The sequence below is a fragment of the Myotis myotis genome, unplaced genomic scaffold, assembly GCF_014108235.1.
Source record: "Myotis myotis isolate mMyoMyo1 unplaced genomic scaffold, mMyoMyo1.p scaffold_m19_p_5, whole genome shotgun sequence".
Classification (NCBI taxonomy): Eukaryota; Metazoa; Chordata; class Mammalia; order Chiroptera; family Vespertilionidae; genus Myotis; species Myotis myotis.
This window is the reverse complement of record NW_023416357.1, coordinates 43,714,760-43,731,439: the sequence shown is the minus strand read 5'-3', so window position 1 is coordinate 43,731,439 and position 16,680 is coordinate 43,714,760. Positions and strand designations below refer to the sequence as shown.

The 16,680-nt window shown below is 41.1% G+C and overlaps 1 protein-coding gene across 1 annotated transcript in view; it reads right to left on the bottom strand.

Moving 5' to 3' along the window:
* THBS4 (thrombospondin 4) overlaps positions 1-16,680 on the bottom strand; it is a 47,471-nt gene that overhangs the window by 24,699 nt on the left and 6,092 nt on the right. Inside the window, exon 2 of the mRNA XM_036309752.1 lies at positions 16,350-16,553. Within this exon, the coding sequence (XP_036165645.1) occupies positions 16,350-16,553 (204 nt within the window). The remainder of the gene's footprint in view (positions 1-16,349; positions 16,554-16,680) is intronic.

The following is a 16,680-nucleotide window of genomic DNA, read 5'->3' as shown; positions in this document are numbered from 1 at the left end:
AGATAGTGATTAAGTACAATGAGCAAACAGAACCCATGAAAAATCCACTAAATCGAAGTCAGCTCTTTAGCGCGTGAGTTCATCACCAAACGTTTACTGAGTACTACCATGGTTCTGGGGGCTGCCCTTACTTGCTTTGAACACTTAATTTCTACTCATTGCAATCTTTGGAAATTAGTATCTACAGAAGAGGAAAGTGAAGCTCAGGTAAGTGAAGGAACATGCTCAAGGACACAGGAAGTGGCAGGACTAGAATTTGAAACTGAGGATGGTTATTTCATGACTAAAAGAATGCTAGGCATGGACAGTCCTTTGTAAGCATATACTGAAATGGGTGTAATCTGTCATACTGTCCCTCAGCAATCCATCCTCAATTTAATAATGCTCAGCCTGAACATCAAAGGTATCCATGGTTGCAAACAAAACAAAATAAAACAACAAAAACCAAGGAGTGGGATACACTACCTTATCTTTTGGTGGTTTTTTTCATTGTTTTTTTTTCTTTTTTTCTTTTTCCCCTATGCATGTAGCTATCCATTCACATATCTTGTTAAGCTCACTAAATAAATATTCATGCAAATTTTAAAATTCTGGTTTTCTCCCTTGCTTTTTACTCCATTATTGTGCTGAATATATTGAGCCCTGAACTAAAATCTGTTCTTGGATGCTGAGCCTTTGGGAGTGAAGCCCATTGGGTGAGGTTTGCTATAAAGAGCAAAATAATTTGCTTCCAAGGCCTTGGTGAATCCACCATGAACACCTCTGGGTCCATCCACAGATACCAGCGCCAAGCTCAAGTTCATCATCAGAAACAATCCTAGGAACAAGGTCAAATACTGAGTGTAAATGTCACTGGATAATTAATGTAGTAAAGACATAATTGCAGCTCCAAAGGTCAGAGTCAAAGTCTTCAACTGCCCAGGGTGTAATAGCCTTAAATTAGTATAACTTTTCTTCAGGCAATTTAGCGATGTGTATAAAAACCTTAAAGCTGTACAGACCCTATGGCCCAGCAATGCCACTTTTAGGAATTGACACTAGGGAAGAAAATCCCAATCTGTATGGACATGAACATTCACTTCAGAAATATTATAACAAACATTTGATACAGTATGTACATCCAAAAAGGGCTGGCTACTTAAGTAATGGTATAACCATAAAATGGAATGCTATGGAATTATTACATATTAAAAACACAAAAAGAGAGTAACCGCATCATGGCAGTGTGTGAGAACCTTTTGGTCTCTCCCCTGAAAAGTTACAAGTTGGACAATTATAATTCAACAAAGGATTCCCTGCCCAACACACAAACACGTCTGAGAGATACACATTGAGACATCTGATGGTGGGCACATTAGAGCAAACGGGTGAGGCAGAAGGCAGAAACATCTGATGGTGGGCATATCAGAGCAAGTGGGTGAGGCAGCAGCAGTAGAAGCAGGTTGTGAAGGGGCAGAAGTAACTTCAGTCATAAAGATGAATGAAATATTACTATTTGTGACAACATGGATAGTTCTAGGGGGTATCATGCTAAGTGAAATATGTCAGAGGAAAAGGGAAAGAACTATATAGTTTCATTCATACGTGGGATATAAAATAGAAAGCAACAAATGAACAAAACAAATTCATAGACACAGACATCAGTATGGTGGTTATGAGAGGGGAAGGGGCTGGGGAGGATGAAGAAGGTAAAGGGGGTCAAGTACACGGTGAAAGACGGAGACTAGCCTCTGGGTGGTGAACATACAATGCAACAGACAGATGATGTGTTATAGAATTGTACACTTGAAATTTATATGTTATTAACCAATGTTACCCTAATAAATGTAATTACAAACACGAAAAGACATTTTCAGTATTTTGTTGAGTGCAAAGACATTATGAGTCATTGTAGTTTCATTCAGAAAAATATGTGTACGTATATAGATGTATATACCTATACATAGAAAATCACCAGGAGATAATGTCAACGTTAGTATGGTCAGTGCCCGATGATGTGCTTTTTTCTCTTGCTTATCTTCATTGACTATTTTCTACAAGAAGCATGCATTACTTATACAACAACAACTAAATGAATTACATGTGTATACCCAGAATGTGCTGCTGTCTATCTGTATGACTTGTAGCAAGTATTCAGACCATTCTTCCTTCGGTACCTTTTCTGTAGAGTGTAAATGCCAACCTGGTGCTGCCTCACTGAGTAGCCAGCCAGGAATATTTGTTTATGTGGCAGTATTGCCAAAGAAAATAATCCCTACTATGAAACCTTAAGGCTTTTTCCACATCAGAATTTCTAGGTTGATGTTCCCACCTCTTTTAAACTCTGACTAAATTTGTTTTTCCATTTGACCATGATTGGAAAGGGCCAGTTCACATTAGGATCTGTGTTGTACAGAGATGCTGAGAGGAGTCACATAGAAGATCTCTTCTGTATCTGTGGTCACGACTATTTGCTTATGGAGAGACTAGTGGCCCAGTGCACGAAATTCATTCATGGAGGAGGGGTTCCCTCAGCCCAGCCTGCACCCTCTCCAACCGGATATCCCTCTTGCAATCTGGGACTGCTGGCTCCTAACCACTCACCTGCTGCCTGCCTGATCGCCCCTAACTACCTCTGCCTGCCTGCCCGATCGCCCCTAGCTGCCCTCCCCTGCCAACCTGGTTGCTACCAACGGCCCTTCCCTGCCGGCCTGATCTCGCCCCCAACTGCCCTACCCTGCCAGTCAATTTGGTTCTGACTGGTCAGTTTCTATGCCAGTCAGCGTCAAAAGCTCCACCTCCTAAGCAGCCATTGGCTCCTCACAGTTCACCCAGATTTGGTTCTGATTGGTCGGTTTCTATGCCAGTCAGCATCTCTGGGCCTATCTCCGGGCCTGATCAGAGAGGTGAGGCTGATCAGCAGTCCCTGTGGAGGTCTGGAGAGAAAGAGAAAGAGAGGCAGGGCTGCTGGCGAAGCCTGGAGAGAAAGAGAGAGGCTACAACTGATCAACAGCTGCCACAGAGGCTGCGGATCAGACCCTGCCTTTCTTCAGGCCTGATCTGCAGCCCCCTCGGCAGTCAGTGCTGGGTCACTGGGTTACAGTGACCCAGCACTGACTGCAGGACTAATTTCTGGTGTTTGGTCGAGCCTTTGGTCAGTCATTATGGACCCTGGGTTTTTATATATTAGGATAAAATTTGATGGGACCTGGCAGGGCAGACTAGCTAGATCAAGCATGTCAAACACTTGGCCCATGGACTGCATGTGGCCCACAACGAGTATTTTTGTGGCCCAGCCAATGTAACAGTATGTAAGAAACGTTTTAATAAAAATTTGTAACTTAATTTTTATAATATCCTGTTATTCATAATTATGAAAAACAAACTACAACATTCGCTAATGACTGATTACTATAATCGTGTTGCATGCATTTCCCTTACACACATTACGTGCAGAAGCATCATTTCTCTCCACTAATACTAGCAGCCAATTGCCATGTCATTAGTCTTGGAGTGACTTGTTTGGTGTGTGCAACAGGAAATATTTCACTTTTGGAGAACAAGAAAAATATTTGTGTTATGTTTATTAATTTGCGCAGTTATTCAGTGTCTGGTAAGTTAATGTTCAAGAAAAAATATTAATTTTTATTAAAATGTTCTATTATTTTATGTAAACAATTACTCATTTATTTCAGCCCTTGGTATTCAGCATGTCTCTATTGAAATAAACCTATGTTTCTATGAAAATTGAAGCTTTTGTTTTTTTGTGGCCCATATAAACTTATACCTTGTTTATTTGGCCTATGTTAGCCTTTGAGTTTGACATGTTTGACCTAGACTATAGAATAATACTATGTTTCCTGAAGTAAAGCATTGGTAAGACTTAAATAAATGTGGTATATTGAAAATAAAGATGTTAAAAGAAAATAGTGGGAGGGAAGAAAATAGGCATGAATTAAAATTCTTGAGGTATTTTAAATATGGGTTAAACAGAAATTTTACCCCTTTATTGAATACTAGAGGCCTGGTGCATGAAATTCATGCACGGGGTGAGGAGGTCCCATCAGCCTAGCCTGCACCCTCTCTGATCTGGGACCCCTCGGGGGATGTCTGACTGCTGGTTCAGGATCGGGCCTAAACTTGCAGTCAGACATCCCTCTCACAATCCGGGACCACTGGCTCCTAACTGCGCACCTGCCTGCCTGCCTGATCGCCCCTAACTGCCTCTGCCTGCTGGCCTGGTCACCCCCAACTTCCCCCCTGCCAGCCTGGTCGCCCCTCACTGGCCCCCTCTGCCGGCCTGGTCACTATTAACTGTACCCCCCTGCCAGCCTGGTCACCCCTCAGTGCCCCCCTGCTGGCCTGGTCGCCCCTCACTGCCCCCCTGCTGGCCTGGTCACCACCAATTGCCCCCCCTGCCAGCCTGGTCGCCCCTCACTGGCCCCCTCTGCCAGCCTGGTCACCATTAACTGTACCCTCTTGCCAACCTGGTCGCCTCCAACTGCTCCCCCCACCCCCGCCAGCCTGGTTGCCCTTCACTGCCCCCCTGCTGGCCTGGTCACTCCCAACTGCCCCCCCGCCGGCTTGGTCGCCCCTCACAGCCCCCCTGACAGCATGGTTGCCCCACACTGCCCCCCCTGCCGGCCTGGTCACCCTTCACTGCCCCCCTCTGCCAGCCTGGTCGCCCCTCACTGCCCCCCCTGCTGGCCTGGTTGCCGCCAACTGTGCCCCCTGCCGGCCTGATTGCCCCACACAGCCTGCCGTTCAGTCGTTTGGTCATCCCTCACTAACCCCCCTGCCGGCCTTGTCACCCCATTCAGCCTGTTTGGTCGTCTGTTCAGTTGCGATGGCACCTGGCTCTTTATATATATAGATTGTTGAAAATTTATAATACTAACTGCATGTCTGGAACTTGGACACATATACAATACCCAAAGAGGGACAAATTAAACCCAAACATGCACTGATTTAATTTTTAAACTGGTATTTTTTTTTTAACTCTTTTGAACAGTTCTGCAAGTACCTGGAGTTTTAAATAGGTCAATAAAAATACCACTTAGACCACCAAACTTCAGTTAGGTCACAGACATGTATACTCAGTATCTCATTAGTCTCATTATGGCCACAATCTCTGTTCCTCATATTAACAGTTTAAGAGGATACACAGAGTGGCTTAAAACAAATACTCTTGGTTTTGCTACCCAAGCTGAGATGGCTGTGAAATTCAAAGAACACATTTTCACGGGTATCTCACTTGCTTTTATAATAGGTTTTCCACGGCATGTGGGTGTGATTTATGCTCATAATTGAATAGCTAAGTTTAATTTTATAACTAGTACCTAGTGAATACTTTATACATAACAGGTGTACATTAAATGTTGTAAATATGAACTTTCAATGAATAATTAAATGATTGCATTAAAACTTTTCACATAAAATATAAACGATTTATAGACTGGCAATTCAAGATTTATTGCAAGTAAGAAAACCTACTATTGTGTTCATGCTGCCATTTAAAGGTACTTGTGCCTTGCTTTGTGTTGCAATGCAACAATAAAGTGACAAATTCCTTTTGCTCCTAGGTCTTGTAACAATAGCAAGAAGGAAAAAAAAGGAAAAGAAGAATTATGGAAACTTCCATCTTCACAACGTCTGTTAGCAAAAATATTATCAAGTGCTTTGACATTTACCATTCTTCATACTTGATCCAATAATTCTCATTTCTCTTATGGCTCCCATTTTTCATTTTTTATTGAAAATTCCTTACTTCAGTGCTTCTATACTTATTTTATCTTCAGAGCAGTAAAACTACCCCAGAAGGCAGATAGGCACCTGCTCAGAAAACTCAATATTTTCACATCAGTCATACTGAATCCAGACACAGCTTAAGCTCTGGCCCAGGAGCCTGAAGCCTACTGGGTGACCTTCTCCGCGGCAGCACCTTCAGAGTGGAGACAACAGATGTGGTGCCTTCTTCTCCCCAGGTCTCCCTTTCCCAGTGCTCAGCTCTCCCTGACTTAGCCCAGCACACACACACAGAGCAGAGGGGGACCAAACAGAGATCAAAATACGATAGAGTGAGACAATCATTTCACCCTCCAAGGAGAAGAAAGGCCAGTGCCCTGAGGCTGGAAGGAGTGGTCTTCTGGGCCCACCACACCTCTGCCCATCACCTCCCCCAGAAGCACCATTCTCAGGAAAACAGTCACTGGGCACAGCACTGTTTCTTCAGCTGTGGCACATTCTGTTCTGCTCGCTTTTCATTCAATAGCTGAAACAAGTTTGTGTGGTGATTTCCGCCTGGTTCTCCCGCAGGGCGAGTAAAAAGAACTCAACACATCTGATTAGAACTGAAGGCTGTAGATCTTCAAATGGCATTTCTGCCTCTGCTCTGTTCATCCCTGGGTTTCTCTGTCAGATTCCTGACTCACCTTCCTACTTAAGGTCTCTTTCTGCAGTTTTTCTGGATTGATAGCCGGAGCTTCTTATAGGCCTCTTCTGACCAAGTTATTGCCTTCTCAAAGCAACATGAAATCAAGTAAATAAAATCCTTCAATAGCTCCCTGGTGGTTCCTAAATAATGTCTTAACTCCTTATCCCAGCACTGACCCCAACGTTCTCACCACTTTATAACTCTCCATGCTGCTGATGCCCAGCCAAGATGAACAATCTGTTCTGTCCCGCCCCCCCCCCCCCCCCCCCCCCCGCCAGCTTTCTCCAGCCTCCCTCATCCTTTTCTTTCTGTGTGGAATGTTCTCTTCTCCATAGCTCTCCTTGCTTCTCCATATCCCTATGTATCTGAAGCCAAGATCCAGCTCAGATGCACCCTATGCCTCGAAGTCTTCCTTTTTCCTTATGGTTGAAAGGTATCTGTCTCATTCATATTCCCATTACACTTCCTTGGTACTTCCCTAGGTGTGCATTTTCAGGACTCAGATTCCAGTTATGGCTCAGATACTTAATAGCTATGGGAGCCTGGGCTTGTCCATTTTACTCAGGGTCCATTTCTTAAGCTTCTACATGGAGTTAATAAAAGTTGCCCTTCCAACTTCATTTTGTTTTCAGTGGTGGTCAAATAAGAAATGCAAAACTAACCACAGAAATACAAAAGATTATAAGAAAATATTACAAACAATTATATGCCAACAAACTGGACAATTTGGACGAAATGGATAAATTCTTAGGAGCATACAATCTCTCATAACTGAATCAAGAAGAAACAGAAAAGATGAACAGACCAATTACAAATAATGAAACTGAAGCAGTAATTAAAAAACAAACTCACAACACATCCAACAAACAAAAGCCTTGGACTGGATGGTTTCACAGGAGAATTTTAGCAAACATTCAAAGAACTAATGCCTCTCCTTTTCAAATGATTTAAAAAAATTCAAGAGGTAGGAAGACTTCTAAACTCATTTTATGAGGCCAGCATTATCCTAATTTCAAAACCAGATAAAGATACCTCAAAGAAATAAAATTATGAGCCAGTATATCTGATAAACATAGATGCAAAAATCTTCAACAAAATATTAGCAAACCAAATCCAGCAATACATTAAAAAGATTATACACCATGATCAACTGGGATTCATTCCTGGGATGCAAGGTTGATACAATATCCACAAATCAATTAACGTGATATACCACATAAACAAAATGAAGGATAAAAATCATACGATCACATGAATAGATGCAGAAAAAAGCTTTTGAGAAAATCTAGCATCCATTTATGATAAAAACTCTCAGAAAAGCAGAAATAGAGAAAACACATCTCAACATAATAGAGCCCATATATGCAAACCCACGCTAAAATAATACTCGAGGGCAAAAACTAAAAGTATTTCCATTAAGATCAGAAACAAGACAGAATGTCCACTGTCACTACTCTTATTCAGCATAGTACTGTAAGTCCTAGCCACAGAGATCAGACAAGAAGGAGAAATAAAAGGCATCCAAGTCAGAAAGAAAGTAAAACTGTCATTTGCAGATGACATGATACTGTATATAGAAAACCCTAAAAATTCCACCGAAAAACTACTGGAACTGATAAGTAAATTCAGTAATATAGCGGGATACAAAATAAATATCCACAAATCAGTTGCATGTTTAGACACCAATAATGAACTATCAGGAAGGGAACTAAGAGAACAATCCAATTTACAACAGCATAATAAAAATAAAATAAGCCCTAGCCGGTTTGGCTCAGTGGATAGAGGGTCAGCCTGCGGACTGAAGGGTCCTGGGTTCGATTCCACTCAAGGGAACATTTCTGGATTGCAGGCTTGATCCCCAGTAGGGGGTGTGCAGGAGGCAGCCAATCAGTGATTCTCTGTTATCATTGATATTTCTATCTTTCTCTCCATTTCCCTTCCTCTTTGAAATTAATAAAAATATATTTTTAAATAAATAAATAAAATAAAACACCTAGGAACAAATTTAACCAAAGAGATCAAAGACCTTACTTGGAAAATTATAAGATACAGACAAATTGAAGATACAAAAAAGAAAAAGTGTATACTGTGCTCATGGATAGGAAGAATTAACATCATTAAAATGTCCATACCACCCAAAGCAATTCCTATCAAAATAACAATAGTGTGGATCAGTTGGTTGAGCATACTCCCATGCACTGAAAGGTTGCTGGTTTGGTTCTCAGTTATAGCACATGCCAGGTTGTGGGTTCAGGGTTGCAGGTTCTATCCTTGGTAGGGAGCCTGCAAGAGGCAGCTGATCGATATTTCACTCTCACATCAATATTTCCCTCTCATGTCGATATTTCTCTCTCTCTCTCTCTCTCTCTCTCTCTCTCTCTCTCTCTCTCTCTCCCTCCCTCCCTCCCTCCCTCCCTCCCCTTTCCTTCTCTCAAAAAATAAATAATATTTTAAACATATCAATGGTGAATATCACAGAACTAGAATAAATAAAAAAATTTACAGGGAACCACAAAAGACCCTGAATAGCCACAGCAATCTTGAGAAAGAACAACAAAGTGGGAGGAATCATGCTACCTGATATCAATTTATGTGTCCACTCTGTGTAACCCACAATCCTTTTTAAAATGTGGGGAACAGTTTCTATTGGTTTATTTATATAAACCCTTTTCTTATAAACTTAGCACTTTTGTGTACTTAACAATTTGGGGCCTGATTTTAGGGCTGCATTTCCATGTCTGAGTACCAGCCTGACACAGGAACTATGTAGTCTAACCTGATTAAATCCCATCTCAGTGACTGGCAGGAGATGAAAAAGCAAACCCAAGCAATAAAGATGTGAAATATTGCTGTCTTGGGGATGAATTTTCAAAGGGGGATGTTTATTTTTTTTAAATGGACCTGGTGGTAAAAAATATTACGTGTTGAATGTCAAAGCAATGAAGCAGAGTGCCAGCTATAAAGAACTGGAAATGATAATATTTTGTCTGCTTGGGCAAAGAAGTTCAGAGTGACCTGGCTGCAGGCAGCAAGCTCGGGATTTCTGCTCTGCCTGGCAAATGGCTTTGCTCTTTCACACTTTTAAATACATGATGAAAGCCATTGGTGTCAACCTTTCCTCTTCTTTTTAAATAATTGTACATTTTTAAACAGCCTTCTTGCCATTAGTGTCTCTTGTGATGGATATTCTTGTTCACCTTTGCTTATTTATCTTTATGCCCTATACACTAGGTCTTTGTAACTTTAGTGCTTTGGAGATATATATGAAAAGTAAATCATCAAATTGCTTTTCCTGAAAGTACTCTGGGTGAATCCCAAGTGTGATAAATGTAATCTGTGTGTTTTAAAAATTTCTTAGAGTGGTTTGAACAAATGCAAAGTGTACAGAACACACACACACACACACCCCCCAAAGAAATCATCCACTAAAAAGAAGCACAGCAATTATATTAAGCATCTGCCGAGAGCTTTATATTTTGAGAAATTGTGAGACTCATCACTGTAAGAACTATCTGATAGGTGACAAAGCAGTGTGTAAGCACAGAATCCCAAGGTCATGTTATAGAGAGAGCTGAAAAGCAACTTTTTTTTTTTTTTAAATATATTTTATTGATTTTTTACAGAGAGGAAGGTAGAGGGATAGAGAGTTAGAAACATCGATGAGAGAGAAACATCGATCAGCTGCCTCCCGCACAACTCCCACTGGGGATGTGCCCGCAACCCAGGTACATGCCCTTGACCGGAATCGAACCTGGGACCCTTCAGTCTGCAGGCCGACGCTCTATCCACTGAGCCAAACCGGTTTCGGCTGAAAAGCAACTTCTTAAGTGTCCATTGACCTCTTTAGCCTTAGAAGAGCCACAGGATATTGTCATTGTAAGTCATCCAGCTTAACATCTCACTTCACAAATTCCCTCAATACAAATGCAGCCTCTACCACCTCATTTCCAGTAACAAGGAACTCATTACTGTGTGCAGAAAACCATTCCACTTTTGGATTTCCCTCCAAGATTTGTCTAATACAGAGCCAGTATTTGTTTCCTCTGACTTCTACCAAACGGTCCTAATTTTACTCTTCAGAGCTATAGACAGATTTAATCTTATTCTAAATCCAAATGATATTCTTCAAATATTTTAAGTCAACTTTTATCTCTTTCACTTCCATAGCACCAAATTGTTCTTCTGTCTGGCTTTTTTATTTCTCCATTTTCTTTCACTTTTTGACTAATAATGTGGTGAAAAATGGGGCTCAAGGGCGTGCTGTTTGGGTGACTCTCAAGGTAATCTTTGACTTGTTAGTGTCCCTGTGAAATGTGTCCAGAACTAGCCACAATATCCTGATGTGGCCTGGACAATTCAGAGTACAGTGGGACTATTAGCTCCCTCATATGGGCACATCTGTGCATTAACAAAACTATAATTAAAGAAACTTTTTAAAACCATTGCATCACTGTCTCTGTTTGTCCATTCAATCAGCAAACATTTTGAGCAACTACTATGTCAGGTGCTGTGCTCAACACTGATTGGTTCTTAATGTTGTTGACCAGAACTCTTGGGATAGATGTCCCACATCCTGCACTTCTGCAATTTACTTTTCACTCCTAGATGGTAGATCTACATTTTTTCTTGTTAAATTTCATCTGACTAATGGTGGCATATTTTTCCAGTCTGATAAGGCCTTATAAATCTTAATCATAGCATTCAATATATTCAACCGTCTTTTCTAGCTTTGTGCCAATTACCAACATGATAAAATACTATCCATGTTTTCATCTAAATCACTAATAAGTTGAACAGTTAAATGCCCAAGATAGAGACTTGTCAAAACCACTAGATAGTTTTCTATAAGGCAACTTACCAACTCCTAACAGTACTATTTATCTAGCTCATTCTTTTTTATATTATTCAGAAAGGTATAATGAGTAACATACCTTTTCTGAAGTCAATATACACTGAGTGGCCAGATTATTATGACCATCCCATCAGTACAATGAAGTGAATTAGTTTTGCAAATAATAATAATAATAATAAAACCTTGAGAGTGTTTGCGTAGGAAGTTTTCAATATTCAGTATTTTTGGAAGTGTCACTGGAGTACTGATGGGGTGGTCATAATAATCTGGTCGGTCATAATAATCTGGCCACTCAGTGTATATTATGCTCACAGCATCTTTTTGATCTGTTAGCTTAGAAACTTTACATACAAAAAACGGTTGGCATGACTTACTTTTAGTAAACCCTAATCCCAGCTTTCCTTTCCAGGTAATCATAAATTCATGAATAATTATTTAACCCTCTGGGCATTTGTCCTAAAGTTCACTAAAATTCTTTCATTTTCTGCATATAATCACTTTAAAATTGAGCTCATTCAAGGGTACCTCATAAGAATATTGTGAAAGTTAAAAGGGAAAATGAGTGTTGGCAAGTCTTTCGCACTGTCCTGGTACATCATAAGGGTGTCATGAATATTATTGTAAATATTTGAGGTGCCTCATTTTTTACCCGTCATTATTGGGTTCCAAATTCTAATTTTTAAACTGTTACATCTCTCCAAAGCCCTGAACTATCTGACATCTCCTACCCTTACGCTTACTTAGAAGCTTGACTGACACTCTCCAGTAATTACTGCAAAATCTTGGGTTCCCTTCACTTCCACAGCACCAAGTTGTTCTTCTGTAGAGATCAAATTAAGACTCAAGAAGCAGTTCTTAGTACAGATTGGTAATTACAAAATAGTCATGGGGATATAAAGTACAACATAGGGTTTATAATCAATTGTAGTAACTATGTGTGGTGCCAGGTGGGCACTGGAAATATCAGGGGGGACACCTTGTCTAACCACTATGTGGTACACTTGAAATTAATACAAAATAATATTGAATGTAAACTGTAATTGAAAAAGAAGTAAAAACAACAAATGAAGCAGTTCTTCTCACCTGTTTTTTCTTAAGGGGAAGCTTTCATCAAGAGTTCACCCAATCATCATCTTTGGAAGACAGCTGCTTAAATGGTACAGAGATATCTATCTCTCCCTTCTTCTTTCCTTCCTTCTAGAACAGTGGTTCTCAACCTTGGCTGCACATTAGAATCACCTGGGAATCTTTTTAAAATCCTGATTTCTGGGCCTCATCCTCCGGAAATTCTGTTTCTTTGTTATGGGGACGAGGCCACAACATTAGTAACAAAGAAACAGAATTTCTGGAGATGAGGCCCAGAAATCCGGATTTTAAAAAGATTCCTAGGTGATTCTAACGTGCAGCCAAGGTTGAGAACCACTGTTCTAGAAGAAACTGGCATTTCTATTGAGCTTCATAATATAAAAAAGTTATTATCCTTCATATAAGTCACTTATTGCAATCAACCTGTGAGGCAGCTCTTATTTCATCCCCACTTCACAGAGAGCAATTGAAGCTAACAGCAGAGATGTATTCATGGTGGCACAGCCATAAGATTTTAACTGTAATTCAAAAGCAGGATATTAATTGGAAATTTGCTTCCATGCCAGATACTAGAAAAGCAGCAACCATATCCATCTATTCAGTCAGATGCTTCTGTAGAATGCTTATTTCTATCAAGATTAGACCACCCATGTTACTAATAATCTGATAAATAATTTCTATCAGAAGTACTACCTATATTTCTTTTCTATTCTCATCCAAATGGTATTCAACACTCATTCATTCAAAAGTGAATCTGAATCAGACCTCAACATGACAGACACTCTGTACTTCCAGAATTTGCACAATAGTGTATGTCTTCTTTAACAAACAAGGCTATTCTTCTCAGCCTCAATTTATTCTGTTCAATCTGCTCATGAACCACGTCCACGTATGAGGCACTGTGCTCGGTGCAGCAGTAGACACAAAGGTGACTTAAGGGATGCTCAGTCTCTGCCTTGAGGGGGCTTACAACCTACCAGAGAAAAGACCTAGAGGTAATTCAAGTTACAAGACAAACGAAGATTAGTGCCTTCCACAGAGATACAAAGTCATATAAGGAAAGGTGTCAGAAGGAGATTGAGGTAGGTCTTGCATATATAGGATTTTGGTATCTGGAGATGTTTCAGAATGTGTGTGGAGGGAGCAGAGGTCAAGAGCAAAATGATGGAGAAGGAAAGACAGCATGCCTGGGTTCAGGGATTGGCAGCCAGTCCATCCAGCTGAAGTATAGGCTGCATGGAGGGTTGGAAGGAGGAAAGGCTGGGTGGGAGTCATGCAGGGGAAAGCCCTGAATGCACAGCTGGGGTGTTTATATCTTAATCAGTTTGGAATGGGAAGCCACAAAAGGTCTCGGGGGTCAGGGCTTATGCTCTGCAAATAATAATGAGGCCACCATGGTAAGATGACTTGGATATTGCCCAGTAACAAACTTATTTTTCACAGTCTTCATGGGATACACTTTAGTTTATTGTAGGAGCTCTCCAAGGGCCCTGCTCTTTGACACCATCTGTATAGTCACCCACTCCCAATTCATTGCCTTTAATGGAGGGAAAGACGGGTCCCATTTCCTACTCACATGCTTTATTTCTGACTGTTTCACTGTGCTCCATGCAAATCAAGAGGACAGATCAGCTGAGCCTTGCCAGTTGAGTAATGACGGGGGCTCACCTGCTAGGAAGACGATTCTTTCCCCACCCTCCATAAACTATGTCAGGCCACCTGAATACCACAATGGGGCGTCACAACCATATGTCATGTCTTTTCCTTGGACCTGTTGGACTCAGAGACATTTTCTCATTTCAATCAGAATGGGCTGCTGCTCCTTCCTAGAACTTTCTGATTCACCAGTGATGGTAAGTCTCTGTACTTTTTCCTATTGCTCCAGTGAAACTTCTCTATGTGAAATTATTCAACTCTCTAAACTCTAATACTAGTATAAATGCCTCTTTGTTTTCTGAGAATTTTCATTTCTGGATTCTTTTCAAACTCTTTAAAAATATTTTTTCTAAGAGCTACCGATGGCCTCTAATAGGTTGGAGGGTGCAGAGGTGCTCAGCATTCCTCTTATCATCTCCTCTAACATGGTGATCAGCTGGGATTTACAGCTGAATCACGACTGCTGGTTCTTCAAACAAAACACACTAACAATCCCCTTACCTATCAATCTACCTGCCCATATAGTATCTAGCTTTACTCCTGCTTACCAAACAGAAAGAATCAGTTCAAGGTAAGCTGCTTCCTTGTGTTTCCAGGCAATGGACTTTCCACAATGGGTTTACACACTCTGACCAGTTCAGGAGTAGAGGGTGAGATTCAGTGAGGGGGTAAAGCTAGAAGCAGAGGTTTTCACTCTACAGAGAGCCTTTTAGCCACGAGGCTGAGAGAGCTAAAAGAAAATCTTCCATGCATTTAAATAGACAGTTTAATGAGAAGCTACTGATGTTCATATGAAGATGGGTAACGTTTACTGATCACAAACTGAGTAGCTGGGTTGTTAGAAGATAAGCAGTTCCTTCAACAGATGTGTGGCAAAATGGGGCTGATTCAAGGCAGGGAGATGGGTGAAACTGCCTCCCATCAGGCCTGCTGATGGGGCGAAGGGAGGAGGAATGGCTGAACCATGAACCATGTAGAGCCATGAACCTTGTCCCCAGACTCCCTTATGGGAACCCTCACCCCTGAGAGGCTGCGAGGCACAGAGAAATCAGACTTGTGAGTGGAGTGGGAAAAGGAAAAGAGGATGTTGGCATGTGACATAAAAGAAGGGGTTAAAACCTCATTCTTCTTGCTTTTAACTCTATAGTCCCATGAAAGCTAAGAATTAGGCATGTCTTCCAGCTCCTAATGCCTGCTGACTTAAGTGTTCCATCACAATTAGAAACTAGGAGCCTAGAGCACTGTAAGTATCTATGTACTTTGTAACGCAAACCGAAATAAATATAAAATCTAGCCAAAAGGACTGGTCCATTTTTTATTATTAAAAGCAAAACACATATCTGTCTCATTCCTCAATAAGCAGGAACAGGTGTTGTCCCCAAGGCATAGGTGGAAGGGAAAGAGATGAAAAAGTAGTGACCTTATTCTTTGAGAGTAATTTTTTAGTGCTTGTAGTAACTCATTTTGACAGTAAAACATTTGACAGTAAAGGGACCAAACAGATGACAGGTCTGTGTAAATTGGCATGAAACAGTGGAAAAGAGCAGTTTATTTAGTTTTACTGGCTGAGGTATAGTCGCTTCATCAAGTCCAGGAAGGTGCTTGCAGAGCTAGGAGTTAGGTCTGCTAAGCCACATGCTTCCAAGGGAACATACAAATGGTTATGCATTGAATATTTGTGTCCCCCCAAATCCACATCTTGTAGCCCTACCCCAATGTGATGGTATTAGGAAGTGGGATTTGGGGAGATAAATGGATTTAGACAAGTCATGAGAATAGGACCCCCATGATGGCATTAGTGTCCTTTTAAGGAGAAGAAGACAAAAAGCTCACTCTCTCCCAGTGGCACGCAATGAGGAAGGGTCATAAGAGGACACAGTGAGAAGGTGGCGGTCTACAAGCCAGGGCCCAGGTTCCCTAACCTGGAACCAAAGCTGCTGGCACCTTGATCTTGAACTTTCAAGCCTCTAGAACTGTGAGAAAGAAATGTCTGTTGTTCAAGCCACCCAGGCTATGGTGTTTGTTATAAGCAGCCAGAGCTGACTAAGATAATGGCCTTACTGTCCAGGCTCTTGTCTCTTCCAGAACTGGATCCAGAATAACAAGAGGGACAATATCAGAGGGCATTTTGGCCACAAGCATTTCTTCATTCTTTCTCCCAACATCAGCTCGCTCTCTCTGTATAGGTAAATGTACAATGAGAAGAATTTGGTATTGAAAACAAATAAATAGTGGATGAGAAAAAAAAACTGTACAAGGGAACCATCTTAAGAAAAGTAGACCTCAAATCCTGGAATAGAAAAAGAGGATTTTTAAGAAAATGATTTCTGCAAATGTGCTTACCTTTGTTTAAGCGTCCCATCACAGTAAATTCAAAATATTTGCTGTTGTCAGTTGAAGAGTAAAGGCCGAAGATGGTGGCTGAACTCTTAGTCTGCAGTTTGAAGGTGGAGATCACATAGAGCTCATTCAGGGTGGGGTCGGTCAGGATTGGCCGCAGGGCACCTGGGTTCAGCCTCTGGCTGGAGGATGGAAGAAGGTCAAAGACTGGAGAGAATGGAGAGAAAGAGGTAATCAGTAAAATATTTAACTTTGGGGCAAACACCTTTTTTTGAGGGGGGGACAAATGGACAGAAAGCTATAAAGTAATGTAAACGAATGTGGTCATTTTCCA